Source organism: Ambystoma mexicanum, chromosome 3p (assembly GCF_040938575.1).
Source record: "Ambystoma mexicanum isolate Mex_15411 chromosome 3p, UKY_AmexF1_1, whole genome shotgun sequence".
Taxonomy (NCBI): Eukaryota; Metazoa; Chordata; class Amphibia; order Caudata; family Ambystomatidae; genus Ambystoma; species Ambystoma mexicanum.
In genome coordinates this window covers 1084746725-1084768166 of record NC_090925.1, presented here as the reverse complement: position 1 = coordinate 1084768166, position 21442 = coordinate 1084746725, and the positions used below count along the sequence as shown (strand labels likewise).

At 47.2% G+C, this 21442-nt stretch overlaps 1 protein-coding gene across 1 annotated transcript in view; it reads right to left on the bottom strand.

Annotated features, from left to right (window-relative positions):
* LARS1 (leucyl-tRNA synthetase 1) overlaps positions 1–14099 on the bottom strand; it is an 860995-nt gene extending 846896 nt beyond the window's left edge. Inside the window, exons 1-2 of the mRNA XM_069652446.1 lie at positions 13942–14099; positions 3199–3317 (exon numbers count right to left, since the gene is read on the bottom strand). Coding sequence (XP_069508547.1) covers positions 3199–3317; positions 13942–13947 — 125 coding nt within the window. The 5' untranslated portion in view covers positions 13948–14099. The remainder of the gene's footprint in view (positions 1–3198; positions 3318–13941) is intronic.
* Positions 14100–21442: the final 7343 nt, after the last annotated feature.

Here is a 21442-nt window from a genome sequence, read left to right as displayed (position 1 = left end):
CGGGTGTGGTTGTCTTCCCGTCACCTTCGCCTGGTTGGTCGTCGGAAACTTCTGCCTCGCTTTGTTGGGCCGTATGTGATCTCCCAGGTTGTGAATCCAGTGGCTTTTCGCCTGGTTCTCCCGAGCTCTTGGCGCATCCACCCCGTTTTTCATGTCTCCCTTCTCAAGCCTTGCCCCGATTCCTCCCGTCTCTGTGCCCCGGTGGCCCCGGTGTCCCTGGCCTCCCCTGATGTCTTTGAGGTGTCGGCTATTTTGGGTTCCCGTTGGTTTAGGGGTGGGCTCCAGTATTTGGTGGACTGGACGGGTTATGGCCCGGAGGAGCGCTCTTGGGTTTCCGCCCTGGATGTTAACGCTCCTCGGTTGGTGTCCCAGTTCCATCGGGATCACCCGTCCTGCCCACGGGGTCGTGGGCCGTTGGGGGGGGGCTATGTTAGACGCTCCTCTGCACATCAGAACACTGCTAGCACCTCCACAACACCTTCCCCGGGTTCCCACACTACTCCCCCCAGGTTTCGAGACTCACGTGATTTGGTTGCCCCAAAGGACCGAAAGCTCTGTACCGGGTACAATTTACGTGCCCGGTTGCAGCCCTTCCTGCATTGGCAGTTGCCATGGAGAGCACACAGCAGAAGGGGCGGCAGAACGCTTCCGCATCGAACAATCGTCCGCTCACGTGATTCAGAGCAGCGTTTCCCACGTGACGATGGAAGACGTCACGTGTCCAGGAAGCGTACAGTACATAACGCTTGATGCTCGGAGCACTGACCGCTTCTCAGCTGTCTTTTGACTCTGTTTGGCGCTACGTCTGGACTCTGCTCTTCTGTTTACCTTGACTTTGGATTACTCACCTGGACTCCCTCGGATTATCCTTTGTACCTTTGCTTGGAACTGTTGACTCATCTCTGAACCTCGGCCTGTCCCTCAACTGCTTTCGGATCATCCCTTTGAACTTTGTTTGCCTTCACTACGCCATTGCCCTTTGGGGACTCACGCTACGCCTCCAGCCCTTGGTTCAGGTGGGCTGTCCTGTATCCACGTGTGACTCCAGTCCCTGTTGTTCTGGGGACTGTCTCTCATCTGAGTCTCGAACCTCCCTCACTAGGTCTCCCGGGTTTTCCAACCACCGGATAGGTAAGATTATTCAGACCCTGTGATTCTTGTATTCTATTGTATTTGCCTGGTACTTAACCCCGTTCTTTCTGCAGCAGCATCAGTGTTTCTGAGGTTCCGTGGATCCGGGAAGCAACATCTCCCACCTGTGGCTCCAAAGGTCGCACAGCGGGGTTCTCTTGGTTCCTCTGTGCGTCACTTGGGTACGGAGGTATCAATGGTCTACACGACACTCAAGTCAGAACACTTAGCACGTTATCTGTGTGTTACGATTCATGAACTAGGGTTCAGACCGCTCTGAAGAAGAAATACCAGTTTCCGCGAGGGAGTACCGCTAAAAGAATATAATCCATGCTATAAACTGCCTTTTGCTACAGAGTTAACCAGAAAGGCCGGCCTCTGGGCCGCTGATAGATGCGGCTTCTGCTCGCCTCCAAGGACTTTGTGAGGGAGGAAAAAAATGTATTTCTGTATCAGTTGACATTCCTGTCTGTGTTAGCCTTTCAGCATGCAAGCTGTGGCTTTGCACCGTGTATGAGCTAGAAGCATTGAATACATTTTTGCAACGCATTTTGACAGAAAAGAAAAAAGCAAATGGCGAATATTACACAAAATGGACGTGGTTACATTGACGATTCTTCGACTGCGATGTATGTCATACGATGCGATTGGTTTCTGGCCAACATAATATACATACCATACATACTATAGGGTCGTTTCTGGACTAACACCATGGTGTCAATGGCGTCCCTTGCATTCCCAACGCAACGTACGATACTCTGGGGGCAGGCTTACTGACTTCCACAGAACAGGTACTTAAGCTTCTGGGTTTCGGGGAACGCTGCTTCTGATTTCGATTGATCAAGTTGCTGCCAAGTTTCATGTCTTGCCATTTTTCCTTGCTCGTTCCTGTCCCTATCTTGTTGTCTGATCCCTTGCCCTTCTACACCTTGAATTGGACTCATTTACTGATGGCGAACACAGACCGATTAACGACCTGCCTACTTCCTGCTGATTCTGCCTCTGTGTTCCTCGCTCTGGAAACGGACTCGGACTGTTCACACGACCAATCTACTGCTTGCCAAATTTGTCCTCGTTGTGCCCCGCTCTACGAACAAGACCCAGACCGCTTCCACGACCACTCTACTGCTTGCCGATTTCTGTCCTCAATTGTTTCTCACTCTAAAAACAGACCCCGGACCACAAGACCTACAAGTTTCCCCGCGATATTGGTTCCTCTCGCCAAGCATCAGGACAGCCACCTCCATCGGACCTGGATAAGCGCCCCATGTGTGTTTGCCTATACAGCGCAGGAACTCAAGAGACTTCCACCCCTAACGCTCAGGAATCGTTAGGCGCCCTCATTCCGTCGTGGCAGGTGGTCCCTTGGAACTACAGACTTTGACCACTACCGTAACAGGCGTCCTCGTGCAGTCGTGGTGAGGTGAGCTGGGCAAAACACATTGGGCGCACATCCTGGATTGTTCCTCTATGTCCCCTCAGATGGTGAGTGTATATTCTTTAGGTCCTCAACCCTGGGTAGTTGTTTCACAGTGTTGTTTCCATTCTTAGGAATTCTACCCACTGGAGACTAGTGACGCAACTGAGAGGGGTCCTCTGCCTTGTGCCCAGTAGGGATAAATTAAGCTCATTTCAGGTTAGCTTCTTTGCTAAGTCCCGGGGAAATACTGATATATCTATTGTACCCTTTACTGATTGTCCTTGTCTTCGTTACAGTTCCTGGGTGCGACTGGTGTCCTCCTCTCTCAACTAATTGATCTCTCTGCATGTGTGTTTCATTCAGTGGGGAGAATTCTTCGCCTACACTAGGAGAGGCAAGAACTCTCTCCTATGCAACGAGGCAATACAAGGTATCTGACAAACTTGACAATATGCTGAAGCGGGAACAAACCATGACTTCCAAGAACTAGTTATGTTAGAATATGTTAGTGGGGTTTACACCGCACAACTGCCATTTCACAAACACAGCATTCAGAAAGTCATGAGTATAAGAAAACAATGTCAATGTGGTAGCAAAATCCTCCCACATCTGCTTAGCATCATATGTAAGGCATGCACAAACAATACCTGGACTTGCTCAAAGCATCCGATGCATTGACCTCGAAGACTTTCTCACTGTCCCATTTTTCCTGAATTTCTTTCTCAATCTTTTTTAGATAATCTACTTTTGCTGTACCTTTCCGTTCCTGGACAAAGTAAAGTAATGGCTGGATTAATGGACTCAAATGAAAAAAAAAGACTGTAACATGGCTTGGAAGATAAAATGCAGTTTAAAATCAAAATTGCCACTTCATGATAAAGACTTGTTGAAAGGAAAATTGCACAATAACAGCTTCAAATGTTTTAACTTTTCCATCTTTTCCAAAACTGCCTGCACCTGGATCAAAATCTAGATAAAGCTGGAGCTTACGACCAGTTAAAAGTGATACAATTAGAAGGCACCATAAACCTTGTTGGTGAGAACAGGACTTGGAGTGGGCAGGGAAGGGGCAGAAGCAAATGTGGCGCTGTTCAGGCAATATTAGAAAGAAAGTCAAAGCCCACTACAGAGGTTTTTTTGTCAGCATCGCCTACAAGAAAATTGGTAGGAAAGGAGTCCAAATTGTAGATTTTTCTGTAAAATCCACCATTTGGACTCATTTCCTCAGTGCTGGAAATGGGAAAGATTTACTGGGTGAACCCTCTCATCCTTGGAGGGGAGGGGCTGTGGGGAGGGTCCAAAGAGTGTGGTCCCAGGCCAGGTCACGCAATACAGTATCTCTTCCAAGAACCCAATCTGTTGTGAACAGGGCTCCTGATGCCAGATCTCACCCCAGTCACCCCTATCCCCGAACGTCTCAGTGGTTACAACATCGCTGCATGGCAGCCCCGTTTTTGCGGTGCTGGCAGTTGCCCTGGCGACAGCCGAAGCTGATGCATGCCCTGGAAGAGTCCGCACTGCGCGGGGCGTTCATGTGACCACGTCAGCTGGTATGCAACAGGTTGCATCTTGCGCAGTAGCTTAAATAACGTTCCAACCCATTGTCGGGTGCTTCCGATTGGCTCCGCTCTACAGAAGTGCTACTTTGTCTTATCTACTTGATTTACCTCCTATTTGAATACAGCCTGTTTCACCGACCCTCCTTTGTCTGCCAATTCTGTTTTTGTATGCCAGCACGTTACCGGACTTTGCTTCCCATCGGACTGCCTCCAGCCTACTGCTTTTGTTCTTCCATTCTAGCACGTTGACAACCTGGCTTCCCATCGAACTGTATCCCTGCTTCACCTCGGAGCCCTCCGGTTCCGTCTCCTGCTTCATTATTTGCTACCGTTCAGCTGTGTGTGGCGAGCCGCTGTACATGTCTCTTCGGTGCAGCAGAACGCTCGGCTCCTCCAGCGTTTGTTCAGGTACTCCCTTCCTGCACCGTGTGACTAGTCTCTTTTCTGTCTGCTTACCTGTGTGTTGTCCTACCTTTTCTGTGGTTCCAGAATAATCAGTGGACTTCCTTGTGTTGTACGTGCACATGGGACCCCCTGCAGTTACATAGTGCACCAACCCAGCACAAGAGCGACCCTCATTCCGACCGGGCTAGATTTCTATACCAACCTTCCTCTTTATTTTCTCCCGTCGTTTTTCCATCCCCTCCTTCCTCTTCCTGGATACCCAACTCCCCTAACATTGTGCCACCTGGTAAGGAAGTTTTGGTGGGTTCCTTTCTTTCCACATATGTTAGGGACTCCATACCCAGGGTATTGATCACTCCTATCGTTAACTATAGGCACTAAGGAACAGCACATCTGGTCATTTAATCCTGATCCTTGATTTCTCTCTACCTGGTCCCACCAAATCGGGTTAACAAAATCACCAGAAGTCACATTCTGTTTTACTGTTGGATGCCAATAACCTTATTCTTTATTTGTTCCTTGCAGCTTGGGTCCTTAGCTGTGTTTGTGTTGCTACCCGCTCTTTCACTTGATCAACCCCTGTCTGGTCATCCTTGACTTCAGCAGAGGGGTGCGTCGAGAGGAAGAGCTCCTGAGTGATGAGGCCTGGGTTACGGAATAAACCAGGCTCTTCTATCAAGCTGAATGGGTCAGGAAAACGACTAACGTGGTTGGTCTCCACCTTCCTGATAGGCGGTGAGTGACAGAATCAGAAGCCCTAATATGGAAGTGTCTGGCACCCTGACAGCATTAATGCAGAGCGTCACAGATCTTCGATCCGACATGACTGCAGCCCACAACACTCTCTGACAAAGGTTGGATGTGCTGCAAAACCTGACCCGACCTCTGACCCAAGCTGACAAATCTTTGGGGGCTACAGCCTCGTCATCCGGCTACCACCTACCTAGGCAAGAGCCTACGCAGGTCCTTATGTCCGCTCAGTTTCCTCTTGCTCCACCTGAGCGTTTCATGGGTGACCCGAAGCACTTTTGCACGTTCATTAACCAGTGCAATTTACATTTCCTCTGCTGCCCGTCTTCCTTCCCTACTTCCACAACGAAGGCCGACTTTGTCCTGTCCTACCTGGGGGCTACAGACGCTGCATGGGCAAAACCGTTGTTGGAAACCAAAAGTTACGTACTATATGATTGCGATGCTTTAATCACAGAGATGAGCAGGGTTTTTGATATGCGATACAAGACTCAGGCCACAGATTTGAAACTATTGAACCTTCGCAAAGGTAATACTTCCCTCCTTAACTACCTAGCTAGGTTCAATCAACTGGCAGCCGAGACAGACTGGCCAGAAAACAAGAAAGCGGCCGTTTTCTATAAGGGCCTCTCTGACGACTTAAAAGACACCCTGGCTACTGTACCATTGGTTCCAGTAGGCTCCCATGATTTACTGGAACGGGTACTCTAGATTGACGCTCGACGTGCAGAGACTCTGGGTGAGAGGAAGCCTGTAGGTTATGTCAACACCCCTCCCCGCTTCGCCCATGCCTGAGCCCATGCAGGTGGGTGCAGTCCAAGGCCATTTGACACCAGCCCAACGGAAATACAGACGGGCACACACTCAGTGTATGTACTGCAGTTCCTCTGAACACCTCTTGAATGATTGCCCTAAGAAACACGCACTGAAGCGGGAAATGCCAGTTCCTGGCAGTAGAGGGGGGTGCCTACGCCGAGAGCATTCCCGGGGGACTCCCATCTTGCTCCTTTTTTCCTTCCTGTGTCATTTGAGGCCTCTCCGGGGGTGCCTTTTCAGGCCCATGCTGTGGTGGACTCCGGCGCAACAGGGAACTATATGGACTTGCAATACGTCCTTCATACCAGGATCCCCACCATGGCTAAAACCCACCCCGACACCGTCAATGCAGTTGATGGAACGGCCCTAGCATCAGGTCCTGTTACACATCAGACCGCTGTATTGCACATGCGCATTGAGCATGAAGAAGGCATTGTGTTCGACCTAATCACAGCACCACAGTATAAAGTCATTCTGGGCCTCCCTTGGCTGCGTTTGCACAACCCGGATATAGAATGAGTTTCACAATCAATGGGGCTCCCTTCCTCTTTTTGCAGCGACAACTGCTTTCAGGACCACAGTAGTCGCAACAGTACTCCCGCTCAGGCCCTTGTCTCAGCAGTACCCTGTATTGGTTAAATATCTTCCAGTCCAAAAGTGTCCATCCCTTCGGAATACTCATCGTTCCTGGACGTGTTCAATAAGGCTAGAGCGGAAACCCTGCCCCTTCACCGGATTTACGACTGCTCGATCGACCTTGTTCCTGGTGCCAAGATCCCTTCAGGCAGGGTCTACTCCCTCACTCTGCCTGAGGATCGGGTCCTGAAGGAGTATATAGAAAAGGCGCTTTCTTTGGTTTCATTCGCCCTTCTAGGTCTCCTACGGCATCCCCTTATTTATCGACTCAAAGGAGGGCGATTTGAGGCCTTGTATAGACTACCGTGCACTTAACACGGTGATAATCAAGAATCAATATCCCTCGCCACTCATCTTAGTCTTGTATTTGTATTTATTAGTCTTGCTCGACCAACTGGGCTCATCGGCAATCTACACTAAACTGGACCTTCGGGGGGCTTACAAACTGGTCCGTATTGAACAAGGGGATGAATGGAAGACCGCCTTTAAAACCAGGTACGGTTTGAGTATCTAGTAATGCCATTCAGGTTGTGCAACGCCCCCGCTACTTTCTCGTTTTTTATTAATGATGTCTTCAGCGATATCAAGAACCAGTTTGTGGGCGTTTATCTGGATGACATATTGATTTATTTGCCTTCTTGTGACACCCACGTGACGGATGTCAAAACCGTCTTTCAACGGCTAAGGGAACATAATCTTTACGTGAAGGCCAAAAAATTTGTTTTTCATTCCACGGAAGTGGAATTCCTTGGATATGACTTAACGCCACAAGGAATTAGGATGTGTCACTCCAAAGTTAGGGCTATCCTTGATTGGCCTGTCCCGGATTCCCTTAAGTCACTAGTCTTTTCTCGGCTTTGCAAATTTTTATCGCTGCTTCATTCATTCCTTTTCTGCCATAGTGACCCCTTTGACCAGCCTTACCAGCGCTAAACGTGCCTTCGTTTGGTCCCCTGAATCGCAAAAGGCGTTTGTGGCCCTGAAGAAAGCCTTTGTTTGCGCACCAGTACTTCAGCACCCCGACCCGGAACTCCTGTTCTTGGTGGAAGCCAATGCTTCCAGCTTCGCCGTGGGGGCCATCCTTTCCCAGAGGTGTCCCGGCTCAAACGAGAACCACCCTGTGGCCTATTATTCGAGAAAGTTGACTCCCTATGAAAGGAACTATGCAGTGACAGAAAGGGAACTACTGCCCATAAAGGATGCCTTCACTGAATGGCATCATCACTTATTGGGTGCAAGACATGAGGTCACTGTATACTCCGTCCACTGTAGTTTGTTGGCGTTTCGGACTATGAAATGCAACTCCGCCAGACAGGTTCGCTGGCATCTGTTTTTCTCTCAGTTTAACTACCGAATTACCTATCGTCCGGCTCGATCCCATGCGGGCGCTGATGCGTTCTCGTTCCTGTTCTGAATCCTCTTCGAAATATTCTCTCTGTCCCTTTGCTTCTGCCCAATCGGGTTGCCTGTGCTTGTACTCCTCTGCCTCCTCTTAAGAACTGGACGAGTTGGGATTTGAACAACTTATCCGTGATTCGACCCATAACTTAGGACACAACCTCGATTGGGTTGCATGTCATAAAGTTAAGACCATGGACTGATCACTCCTTCGTTGAATTTACTGTAATACCTGACTTTCTCAAGAAACCTAAACTTAGAATGGGTAAAGAAGTCTCGATCCGAAATCTAAAAAATATCACAGCTATTAAGATAGAACCCTTAATTGAGCCACTGTCCAAGATTTCCAACATGGAATCTCCCAAGGAGCTAGCAAAAGCCATATCAGACAATTTGATCATAGCTGCCAACACCCTAGCATTGCTAAAGAAAAAAAGGCTGAATGAGGGCATCAAACGCAATTCATGGTTCTCCCCCGAGTTACAAACCTTAAAATCGCTAACCCTTAGACTTTTCCATGCCTGGAAATCTAATAGATCTCAGAACTCAGTACAAGACAGCAGCTAAAAAGTATAAAGCGGCCATTATTGATGCCAAAAAAACAGATTCTTTCAACAACAGGATAAAACACGCCCAATCTGATTCTAAGGAACTTTTTAAAATCCTAAAGGAGCAGGAAAGTAGCAGCCATGCACATTTAGATCAAGTTAACAAGGATAATGACTGGTGCAATTCTTTGCAAAAAGCCATGCAAGATAAACTCTACAACATCCTAAAGGATATCTCCTCAAAGAACAATAATCTAGAAGAAAGCACTGCTGGAACACAGGAGAACTATATAAGATGTCCTTCTATTCCTGTTTTTAACTTTTCTCCCATCAGCGTAACTGAATTGTCTACCATAATTAATCAATTTAAAACCACCAAATGCAAAAACGACATCCACACGGCCATGATGATTAAAACATGACCCCCCCAACACAGCTAACTGCAATCTGCAAATGTATTAATGCCTCCTGGAAACAGTGAGTGTCCCACAGGAACTGAAGGACGCATGGGTTATGACTATCCTGAAAAAGCATGGTCTAGCTACGGATTTGGCCATAAACTACAGGCCAATTACTAATACCAACTGTCTTCTTAAAATCCTGGACCGTGTGGCTTACGAACAAATAGCTAAGCATTTAAAAGCTCATCCAGTCTTAAATGACCACCAGTCAGGTTTTCGTGTGGGTTTCAGAACAGAAAAGGCCCTCCTAGAGCTCAAATCTAAGCTTCTAGCATGTATGGCCAAAAACAAAGCCTCCTTGTTGATGCTATTAGATCTTTCGGCCGCTTTTGAACTGGTGGACCATTCCATCACGTCCACCAGGTTGAGGGAGGTGGCTAATTTCACCCCCCCCTAGCGGTCAACTGAATCTCCTAATTTCTCAGTAACCGAGAAAATAGGGTTTTCTTCAGGAAAGCAGAGTCGGACCCTATTAATGTTGACTTGGGTGTACCACAGGATGCATGTACATCGCCCTGTTTATATAACATATTTACTGCCCCCCTATTTGCCAAACTGGCTCATGAGGGTGTGACATTTACGAACTACGCTGACGATACGCAATGCGTCATTCCTCTGTCTGGCAACTACGACTTGATTACTGTAGTGATTAATAAGATCTACTTTTTGGTTGAGTCATGGATGATTTCAAATAGGCTAGCGCTTAATAGAGAAAAAAACCAAATTGTTGGTGATTGGCTCTCCTCACAGGTTACAGAAATTGGGTCCCATCTATGTGAGTTTCTCGTTAGGAGTAACAAACATTACCCCATTGAAAAAAGTTAAAACTTTGGGGGTAGTGTTTGACCAGCACTTCTCTATGAAGCCACATGTAAGCAGCCTGATATCCTCTTGTGCTTACTACATAAAGTTGCTCGCCCACCTTAGGCTGTTCATCTCGCATAAGAATGCAGAAACAATTGCTAGAGCAAATATAGGGGCAAAAATGGATTACTGCTCTAGCCTTTTAATAGGCATTGACACAGCTGTGTGCAACAAATGATCACAGTCTACATAAAATGGAGTAGTAAGGGTGGTGAAGAAGCTTGGGCGTAAAGACCATGTCACGGCTGCAAGATGCACATTGCATTGGTTACCAGTCAAATCATGAATTCCCTTTCGGTTCCTGACATCACGCAGAAGTGCCTACAGAGAAAAATGCCTTCTTACCTACAAGAACTTCTGATTAATAAAACCTTTGTCAGATCATTAAGATCTAGCCATGAGAATTTCATTACCATCCCAAGATGCAGAACTGTGAAGGTCGCTAAAGGTGCCTTCTTTGCAATCGCCCTGAAGGCTTGGAATGACATCCCACTGGAACTACGATGCATCAAATCAACGGATATATTCAAAAAAGAAGCTAAAAACTAATTTGTTCGCCTAAATTTATGAGAGTATTACTTTTTGGACCTTGCTGGTTGGCTCTGCCTCTGATCTTATTTGTTTTTTGTTGTCTTCGTTTTTGTTACGCCCTTAAGCCCAAGGGTCAATGGCTGTGCAATACCAATTTGTAAAAGTAAAGTAAAGATGCAGGAGTGGGTTTCGGGTAATCCCGATGAGGTTGCCAACATGAAGCTGGACTTGGGGCTTCCCTACATCCAGGGGAAAGTGTATTTCCCGCCTGGAGAGGCACAAACCCGGGCTTTGAGCTGGTGGCACGATTCCTTGGTTGTGCAGCCCATCCTAGCCAGCAGCACCAACTCCTGCGTCGGTGGTCCTGGTGGCCTTCAATGGCCCGGGATGTCATCAACCATATCACTTTGTGCGCTGTCTATGCTCAGGCTAAGTCCTCTCATGGTAAACCTGTGGGATTATTGCAGCCACTGCTCGTACCGTACAAACCCTGGCAAATCATTTCAATGGACTTTATTGTGGAATTGCAAATAATACGAGGGTTTGATACGGTAGACTACTTCATTAAGATGGCGCGATTCATACCTTGTGCTGGTCTCCCGACCGCTCCCATCCTGGCTGGGCTGTTCCTGAAACATAGCTTTCGTTAGTATGGGCATCCTGCAGTCATAGTCTTGAATAGAGGCACCCAATTTACATCTCACTTCTAGAGGGCTCTTACCGCTTCCTTCGCGATCACCGATAGGTTTTCCACTTCCCACCATCCACAAACTGATGGCCAGACAGCACGCTTGAACAGTATCTACGATGTCTATGTCTGCAGTTCCAGAAATCATGGCTAGAGGTACTGCATTCGGCTGAGTTTGCTTACAATAATTAGTTGCATACGGCTACGGGGGCTTCCCCGTTTTACGTAATGTACGGTTTTCATCCTCGCTCTCTCCCATTTGAGCATGTTCCTCCTGTCGACAACCCTGCCGCTTTGGCCTGTTTCAAGGGACTGGTGTCCCGACAAAGATATCCGCTCTCACCTGCTGCGGGCTCAGGAACGGGCCAAACGTTTCACGGATGCTCATCGCTCCCAGGCGCCTAAATATCAGGTGGGCATTCGAGTTTGGCTATCTACACATAACCTTGGCATACCTGGCAAACAATCACTCAGCCACGCTTCGTTGGTCCATATGCCATCACAGCCTTAGTCAATCCTGTGGTTGTGCGTCTGGCACTACCTACCTCCTGGCGGATCCATCCAGTGTTACACATGTCCTTGCTCAAACCTTGCCACCCTGGGACAAGTCTTCCTGCTCGTCCGTCCCCAGTTGTGGTGGAAGGGGACGAGGAATACAAGGTGGCGGCTATTCTGGATTTGCACATACAAAAGGGTAAACCCTTTTTCCTAGTGGACTGGAAGAGCTGCGGTCTGGAGGACAGGTCCTAAGAGCCCTTGTCCAACATCCATGCCCCGCCCTGCTACGTGCCTTTCATGCCTCCTGGGGGGTTGCTCTGCCTTTGGGGGTGGATACTGCTGTGAACAGGGGTCCAGATGCCAGATCTCACCCTAGTCACCCCATCCCCGAAGGTCTCAGTGGTTACAACATTGCTGCATGGCAGCCCAGTTTTTGCGGCATTCGCGGTTGCCCTGGAGACGGACCGCAGCTGATGCACGCCCTGGAAGAGTCTGCGCTGCGCAGGCATTCATGTGACCACATCAGCTGGTGTACGCAACAAGTTGCGTCTTGCGCGATAGCTTAAATAACATTCCGACCCATTGTCGGGTGCTTCTGATTTACTCTGTTCTACAGTAGCGCTACTTTGTCTCATCTACTTGACCTACCTCCAATTTGAATCTAGCCTGTTTCACCGACCCTCCTTTGCCTGCCGATTCCATTTTGGGCTGCCACCACGTTACCGGACTTTGCTTCCAGTCGGATTACCTCCCGCCTACTGCTTTTGTCCTTCCATTTGCTAGCATGTTGAGAACCCAGCTTCCCATAAGACTGCATATCTGCTTCACCTCGGAATCCCGTGGTTCTGTCTCCTGCTTCATCCGCTACCATTCAGCTTTGTGTGGCGTGCCGCTTTACACCTTGCTTCGGTACTGCAGAACGCTCAGCTCCTCCAGCGTTCATTCAGGTACTCCCTTCCTGCACCGTGTGACTAGTCTCTTCTCTGTCTGCTTACCTGTGTGCTGTCCTACCTTATCTGTGGTTCCAGAATACAATACATCAGTGGACTTCCTTGTGTTGTACGTTGACTTGTGTAGGGTAGAACCACGAGGAGTATGGCAGCTTCATGAGCCAGTGCACAGGGGAAGGGATGTCGCTCAAGCAGATCTGCAGAGCAGTCACCTGACATTACAAAGGAATGTGAATGATCCACGGGCCACCTCGTTTGGTATTGGTGTACTGAATTTGGGAAATCACAGAGGGACTGGTGATTTCATGAACCTATGCTTAATTAAAGAATAATGGTGATGGGTGCAATATAAACAATCTGTGCTCGAGTGGTTTTTCACTGGGCCCCTAACTACACACGGATTCTTTGGGAAATGTAAATACTGCAACTAGGAAGAAGCGTGTAGAGGTAATGGTGGGTTTAATTCTGGGTAATCTTAATGATTCCCAGTCCTACTCTACCTCGTCACAGTACAGACGTCCCTCCAGACCCTCCCACATTGGTTTCAATGACTGGCTACATGTATAAAAACTGAGGATGATGGGTAAGAGGGGGAGGTTATAACTCCCAGAAGGAAAGGCTTGAGTTCCTGGCGGGGGTGCAAGCCTCATAGGTAAGCACTGTGACAAGGAAGAGTAGGACTAAGAGTAATGAAAATTACCGGTAGGTAATCCGATTCCGTCCTGCAACATACAATGAGTTACATCTATTATAATCCACTCCATCCATTATCCACAATTACTGTTTTAACTTGTTCCTTCAGCGCTTATTTTACACTGCCTCTCTAACATCACACTTAGCGTCTTCTCTGAATTCTTGAACATGACCGCTTTTGGAAAGCTTGATGTGACAGAGGGCATGTCATGAAAAAACTAGACTGCATCCCTTCCAACGCAGCACCTCTGGTCGCCCGAGGTTGCAGTACAATGGGCAGAACTGCTATTCGGAAAGATGCATTCACTCTGCATACATACAGTTGGTCTACAAGGAAAGAGATGGCAACACGCTGGGTGAGCGTGACAGTCACAACTCTCTCACTAGAATGCTGCAGTCTGTTACGGCAAACTGGCAGACCAGGCACACGTCCTAACCCACTCCTCTAAAAGGAACATGATAAAAGTTCAAAATACAGCACGAGTGGCCGGCATATACACTCCTCCACCATGCAGTCATGCGCGTGACAGGTCATGGAGCACCAATTCTTTAAGTGCCTACAGACAAGACCTCAAGTTTCAACTTGCACTCACCGCCATGGTGCAGTATAGAACCCAGTTTGCCTAAACACGCGCACAGACAGCTGCTGGGACAGACGCGGAGCACAGGAAGTGATGACTAGCTCATAGTGTCTGCACACTGCCAAGAATGAACGGAGTGTCGCCGGTCACGAAGACTGCCATCTTGGAATAACTTTGTTTTTCTGCCATTCTAAAAGAAGTCATCATATCACTTAAATAAAAACCAAAATGGTGTAATTTATTTCAAATATGATTACACGATTGTACTTAATAAAGCTACGTAGTCAACAAACATATAAAACGATCATAAATAAACAAAGTTATGCTGGCGAAAAGAAGTGTATATTGAGTCTCGTGTAATGTTATTGTATTGCTGTGGTTTCGTTTTCAACTGTTTCCCATTCTAAATGTTTTGCCCCCGTTACCTGGTTAAGTGCCGTGAACAGTACATTGAAATATGGCTGCCCTACATTAGTGCTTGCTTCCCCTGCCCAGCAGTATTAGAAGCAATGGCGCCTCTCAAATTTCTTTTTATGCCGAACGAGGACACCATTTGGAATTGTAAGCTTTCAAAGGTTGTGCAAAAAGGCCCGTGGTGCCACTCTTAAAAAGTAAACAACATTTACATGAAAATTATTTGCATTTGGTGTACCGGTGCATGCTGCAATTTTGGGGGGAGAAAAATACAAAAACCGATTTCGTTGATATTACACTTTTAAAATATTTTAATTATACTATCCGTTTGACAAAGCCTTTACAAAATTACTAGAAAATAATCATGGTTTGCCCTCATTAAAAACAAAATAATACTCGGTGATGTTGCTACTCATTTCAGTCCATTATCTACTTTAAAAGATGGCCGTTCGATTTTCATTTCAACCACCTAGCCCGTGCGCCATGTCCGTCTTCTCTCTTTGAAGAAGTTTGAACCAATGTGAACTGTTGATGTTCGATGCGAGCATGCTAGCAGTAACATAACAGGTTTTTGAGTTTCGTGTGAAAGCAAGAGCTATGCTATTCCAGGAATATCTGATGGAGAATTAGATTACAAAATAGATTTTCCTCGTTGTCGAAACGGGCTGAAGATAATGAAGCTGTGGAGAGACTGAATGGTAGTATTGTGAATGACTCAACAGCTTCCATTGTTGGGAGGGGGACAAAGGGTGAGCTAATGGAATGTCCTAGACCCTGCCTAGCCTCGGGTTTAGCCCTGAGGCTCGAGATTTTTAAGCTCGTCTCCGGGGAAGAGCGTGGAGTCTCCGGCTTTTCCAGCCATTCCTGCATCTCTACTAAATACGTGTGCTTTGATGCCTCCTGCATCTCCACGAGATGTGTGTGCTTTGATGCCTTTCCTGCCACGCAATACCAGCAAGTAACTGTGCCCTTCAGCACTTCTTAACAGCACGTCTGACTGGAGTAAAGGTTTCTTTGCTGTCCCTCCTGAAATGGGCTCATGTTTGCCTTCAAAACAGTTTCTATAAACATGATATAATATCACCCGTGTACTAACCACCAGTCACAAATATTTTTGTGTCCATTGCATTAGCAGTGTTATCCATGCTCGTTCACTCCCTGCCCATGCCCTTGATATCACTGACTTCCTCACAACAGAAAACTTAGACTTCCTTGCTATTACGGAAACCTGGTTGCATGTGGCAGCCGGCCCCTCCTTGTCGATCCCTGACAACTACTCTATCATCAGATGCGATAGGGATACTAATCAAACAAAGGGTGGAGGTTTAGCCCTCATCTTCAAGAGTTCACTTGAATTCATAACCATCCCCAACCTCCAGATCCCATCTGCAGAACTACTGTCCATTAAACTCCCTATCTCTCCTAACCAAACAGCTACAGTGCACCTTATCTACAGGACCCCAGGCCCCGTTTCCACGTTACTCGAGGACATCTCATCCATCCTCGCCACCAACACCAAGCCTAACTCGCAAATCCTCTTACTCAGTGACTTCAATCTAGGGTACCAAGATGCGAACGACACTAAAGCCACTGACCTGGCAAGCACACTAACAGACTTCAGTCTTACCCAGCACATCAAAGAGCATACCCACAATAAAGGTTGTTCCCTTGATTGGGTTGCAGACTTGAACTGCACTCTCAACCTGATCTCAGTTACCCCTTGCTTCTGGTCTGATCATCACAAAATAATCTTCTCTATTAACTCCAACCCACAAACACCCAAACCCAACCTCGCCCCATCCATACCTGTAATAAGGACATTACGACGGAGAAACTTCTCCATCTGATTCTCCCTCTGCTGAATATTGCTACAACCACCTGTTTTGACCCCACAGTTCTAGTGGATACTTACAATCATACTATGCTAAAAGCCCTTGATGCCATTGCACCCTTAAAAGTGCGTAAACAAAAACCTCGCCACCACCGCAACTCATGGTTTACTCCATTCCTCAGAGATCCACACAAAGATAAAAGAAAGGCTGAGGTACATTGGAAAAGTACACCGTCACTAATTAACAAAAACAACCTAACCAGTGCCTCCTCTACTTATAAAGAAGCCTTACTTGCAGCCAAAAAAGACGTTTACAATAAACGCATCCTGCAAGCACAACCTAATACAAAGGAACTCTTTAATATCCTTAAGGAATTAGACTCTCCTGTAGCGCCCCCCCCCTGATACTTGCACCCCTGACACTGCTTGTTTACCAACATCCAACTTTTAGATAAAATATTTACGCTTCAAACCAAAATTAACGCTAATACAAGCAACCTCTTAGACTCAACACTTAACTCCCCGTCATATAACCTCACCACTTCTAAACACGCCTTCAAACCATTCAGCTTTGCACCACTCTATTTGGGAAGGTGAAAATATTATCAAGAAGCTCAAACCATCAAACTGCCAAGCAGATTAATGCCCTGCTCCTATCATCAAGGAGGCTGCCCATGATCTTGCGCCCTTTATCACCACCTTCATAAATGCCTCTTTTAAATCTGGTATTGTCCTGGAGAAGGATTCCTGGGTCATCCCATTAATCAAAAAGGCCGCGCTTGATCCGAGTAACCCATCCAATTACCGGCCTATTACTACTGTGCCATACTTACTAAAAATTCTGGATCACGCTGCCTACCTACAAATTCAAAGCTACCTTGAAACAAATAAACTATTGGGTCTCCGGCAATCTGGTTTCCGCCCCAGACATGGGATGGAGACTGCCCTGATAGACTTAAAAACACAAATCGAGGATCTAAAAGATAAGGGCAAGTTGGCACTCCTACCTATTCTTGATCTTTCAGCAGCTTTTGATTTGGTCGATCATCAAATTCTCTGTTGCCACCTCAAAATAGCTGCTCATTTCTCAGAAGATGCCACATCCTGGATCAGTGTCAGAGAGCACCAAAGTATTAACTGAAAAGGATACGGTACTCAAAAGGATACAGGTGGTAGGGTCTTCCGGATCCCTGTTCACGCGTTTTGATAGTTGTGAAGTCAAGTTAAGACCTTCCAAATGATACAACTCTCTGACTGGTAAAACAGGCAGAGCGATGGATCACTGGAAAGGGCGTGGGTAAGGTATAGGAAGTCAGCCTAGAACAAAATAAAGTATCATGAATAACTGCCCCAACCTGGGTATGATGGAATAGAAAATGTCATGAATGCACACACTGACCTTGAGTCTAGGGCAGATGAATCCAGCAGAGTCTCTTGAGGAATCCAAGGTAGAACAAACGACAAGGAAGGGAAGATTAGTAAGGGAGACTTATCCCGAACGGAACGAGGCTCACGCTAGATACCGGGTTGATGCACCACAGGATAGCGTCCAAAGTACTGTTCACTGTCACCTTCCAATTATCCTTGAAAAGCTTCCTTCCCACGTAGAGTAAAGTATAGAAATGAATCAACCCCCCTGTTAATATCACAGGTGCAGGAGTTGGAATTAGCGCTCCTTTTAAGGTATAAACAAAGTACACGCGGTTCTGTACAGCCGCGAAGAAAAGAGCGTGTGCGTGTGGATTTACACGCGATTAGGATTCACGCAGTCCAGGCCAGCAGCGCTTGAAGACAATATCTGCGTGTGGATTTACACGCGAACAGGATTCACGCAGTCCAGGCCAGCAGCGCTTGAAGATAGCGTGCGCGTGTGGATTTACACGCGAACAGGATTCACGCAGCCCAGGCCAGCAGCGCTTGAAGATAGCGTGCGCGTGTGGATTTACACGCGAACAGGATTCACGCAGCCCAGGCCAGCAGCGCTTGAAGATAGCGTGCGCGTGTGGATTTACACGCGAACAGGATTCACGCAGTCCAGGCCAGCAGCGCTTGAAGATAGCGTGCGCGTGTGGATTTACACGCGAACAGGATTCACGCAGCCCAGGCCAGCAGCGCTTGAAGATAGCGTGCGCGTGTGGATTTACACGCGAACAGGATTCACGCAGTCCAGGCCAGCAGCGCTTGAAGATAGCGTGCGCGTGTGGATTTACACGCGAACAGGATTCACGCAGCCCAGGCCAGCCGCGTTTGAAGACGACGTGCGCGTGTGGATTTACACGCAACCAAACAGCTCTAGGAATCAGCGTGTGGCGGAAAACACGCTATAGAAGGCCCAAAAAGTAGCTGTAGTAACCTGCAAGGATGCAGACCGGAGGTTCAGCTACACAACGCCAAATGATTCGATCAGAAGCAGCGAGTGAAGTTTCCACGCCGCTTAAATACGTAATGCCGTAGTTCACGTGACGAAGCAGAATACACGTGAAGTTAGCGACGTGAAAAGTGCAAACGTCGTTTTCCCGGCAACGTATCGAACAACCGCCATTTGGAATAGAACGGTCTAGCTGTTCTACGAGCGTAGGAGGTAGGACCACGTCCAGCATGCATGACAGTGCCATCCCCCAAAGGGGCAACCTCTCCCCTTCTCGTGTGAAAACGCTTCAATAAAGCAGGAGCATGAATATTAGAAAGAGGTTCCCAGGACCTATCTTCGGGACCATAGCCCTTCCAGTCCACCAGATAAAATGGCCTACCAGAACGTAGTCTCATATCCAGTATGTCCTGTACCTCGTATTCATCTGAACCCCGCACAGAAATAGCAATAGGCCGTACAGGCAATCTAGTAGCTTCAGAACATGGCTTAATGAGTGACACGTGGAATACGGGATGCACTCGCCATCGTTGTGGCAAAGCCAGACGGACAGCAGCCGGATTAATTACTTGGAGCACTACATACGGACCAATGTATTTAGGCAATAATTTCTTTTTGCCTGGAATTCTCAAGTTCTGAGTGGACAGCCATACTTTCATACCGGCCTTGTAGACGGGTGCGGGTATTCTATGAGCATCGGCATAGAACTTGTCGCGTCTTTTAGCCTGCTCTAATTGCTGCTTCACTTTCCTCTGTAATTTCTTCAGATCACGACAGGTACGGCCTGCGGCAGGAGTATCCAAAGACAAGCTGGAATCCAAAGGTATTGATCGGGGGTGCTGTCCATAAAGCGCATAGAACGGTGAAGTGCCTATGGCACTATGATAGGAGTTGTTATAGGCGAATTCAGCTGCCGGCAGGACCGTGAGCCAATCCGATTGGTACTGCAGACACAGACACCGCAGATATTGTTCCATAGTGCAGTTGACTCTTTCGGTCTGTCCATCAGTTTGAGGGTGATAAGCACTGGACATTCTATCATCAATCAGTAATGCAGAGGTTAGTGCTCTCCAAAAGCGTGACGCAAACTGTGAGCCCCTGTCCGTAATGATTACTGACGGTAGACCAAAGAAACGAAATACATGTTGGATGAATAGGTCAGCCAGAACAGCAGCGGTTGGTAAACCAATACAGGGAATATAAAGAGCCAATTTAGTGAAATAATCCACTACAACCCATATGGTATCGTACTCCTGGTTTGGTGGGAGTTCTACCACAAAGTCCATAGATATCATGTCCCATGGTTTGTTAGGGACAGGTAGGGACTGGAGTAAGCCCACTGGTTTACCAGGAGTGTTTTTACATTGGATGCATACAGAACAAGTTGATACATGATCTATGACATCTTTTGACATGGACGGCCACCAGCACCATCTTTTGAGTAGTTCTAGTGTTTTCTTCCGTCCAGGATGGGCTGCGATCAAGGAATCATGATTCCACTTGAGGGCTTTATTCCGCGTTGAAGACGTCGGTAGGTAGAGCACTCCTTGTGTGAATGGTAAACCGTTATGTACGTCCAGATTCATATCCTGGATAACTTGTGGATGATTTTTCACCCACTCTTGTACTTCGGTTTTTAAGGATGGTTGAACAGAACAACTACATATTACATGATCTGCCAACAACTGATTCTGTACTTGTGCTTCTTCCTTCGCCTCTTCACTCATACGGGACAACGCGTCCGACTTAACGTGTTCTCGGGCAGGACGATATGTGACCTGGAAATCGTATTGGGCAAAAAAGACATGCCATCTGGCCTGTTGGGCCGTAAGGCATTTCATGGATTTGAATGCTTGAAGATTTCTATGGTCAGAGTACACTAACACCTGATGTTTGGCCCCAAGAAGATGATGACGCCATTCTCGGAAGGCATCCTTGATAGCCAGCAGTTCCCGCTCAGTGACGGTGTAGTTTCGTTCATATGGGGTAAGTTTGCGAGAGAAGAAAGCCACTGGGTGTTCCTCCTTGGTTTCTGTGCAAACTTGTGAGAGTACCGCTCCAGTAGCGACACTGGATGCATCCGCTTCAACGATAAACTGGCGATCTGGATCTGGATGTTGAAGCACGGGTGCAGTGGTAAATGCTTCTTTCAACTTTTCGAATGATGCTTGGGCATTTGGGTTCCAACAGAAAGGAATTTTAGAACTAGTTAAGGCCGTCAAAGGAGCTACTGTTTTGGAGAAGGAATGAATAAATCTGCGATAAAAATTCGCAAAGCCTAAGAAAGACTGTAATGACTTGACATTGTGCGGAATCGGCCAATTCAATATGGCCTTCACCTTGGAACGGCTCATTCGAGCACCTAGATTGGTAATGTCATAGCCCAGGAATTCCACTTCCTGTGAATGAAAGACGCATTTCTCGGCTTTCACATAAAGAAGGTTCTCCCTGAGTCTTTGTAGGACTGTAGAAACGTGTTTGACGTGTTCCGAAAAAGATGATGAATAGATCAGAATGTCATCCAGATAAATCACCACAAACTGGTCCATTATGTCCCTGAATATATCATTCATGAAGAATTGAAAAGTGGCGGGAGCGTTGCACAGACCAAAAGGCATCACCAAATACTCATAAAGACCATACTGTGTCTTGAAAGCGGTCTTCCATTCGTCGCCTTTACGAATGCGAACTAAATTGTATGCTCCTCGCAAGTCCAATTTGGTGAAGTAACTGGAAGTACCTAATTGATCCAATAGAACGTTTATCAGTGGTAAAGGATATTGGTTTTTTATGTTGATGTCGTTAAGTGCCCTGTAATCAATACAAGGCCTTAGATCTCCCTCTTTCTTTGGAACAAAGAATAGAGGAGACGCAGCAGGTGATTGTGATGGCCGTATGAA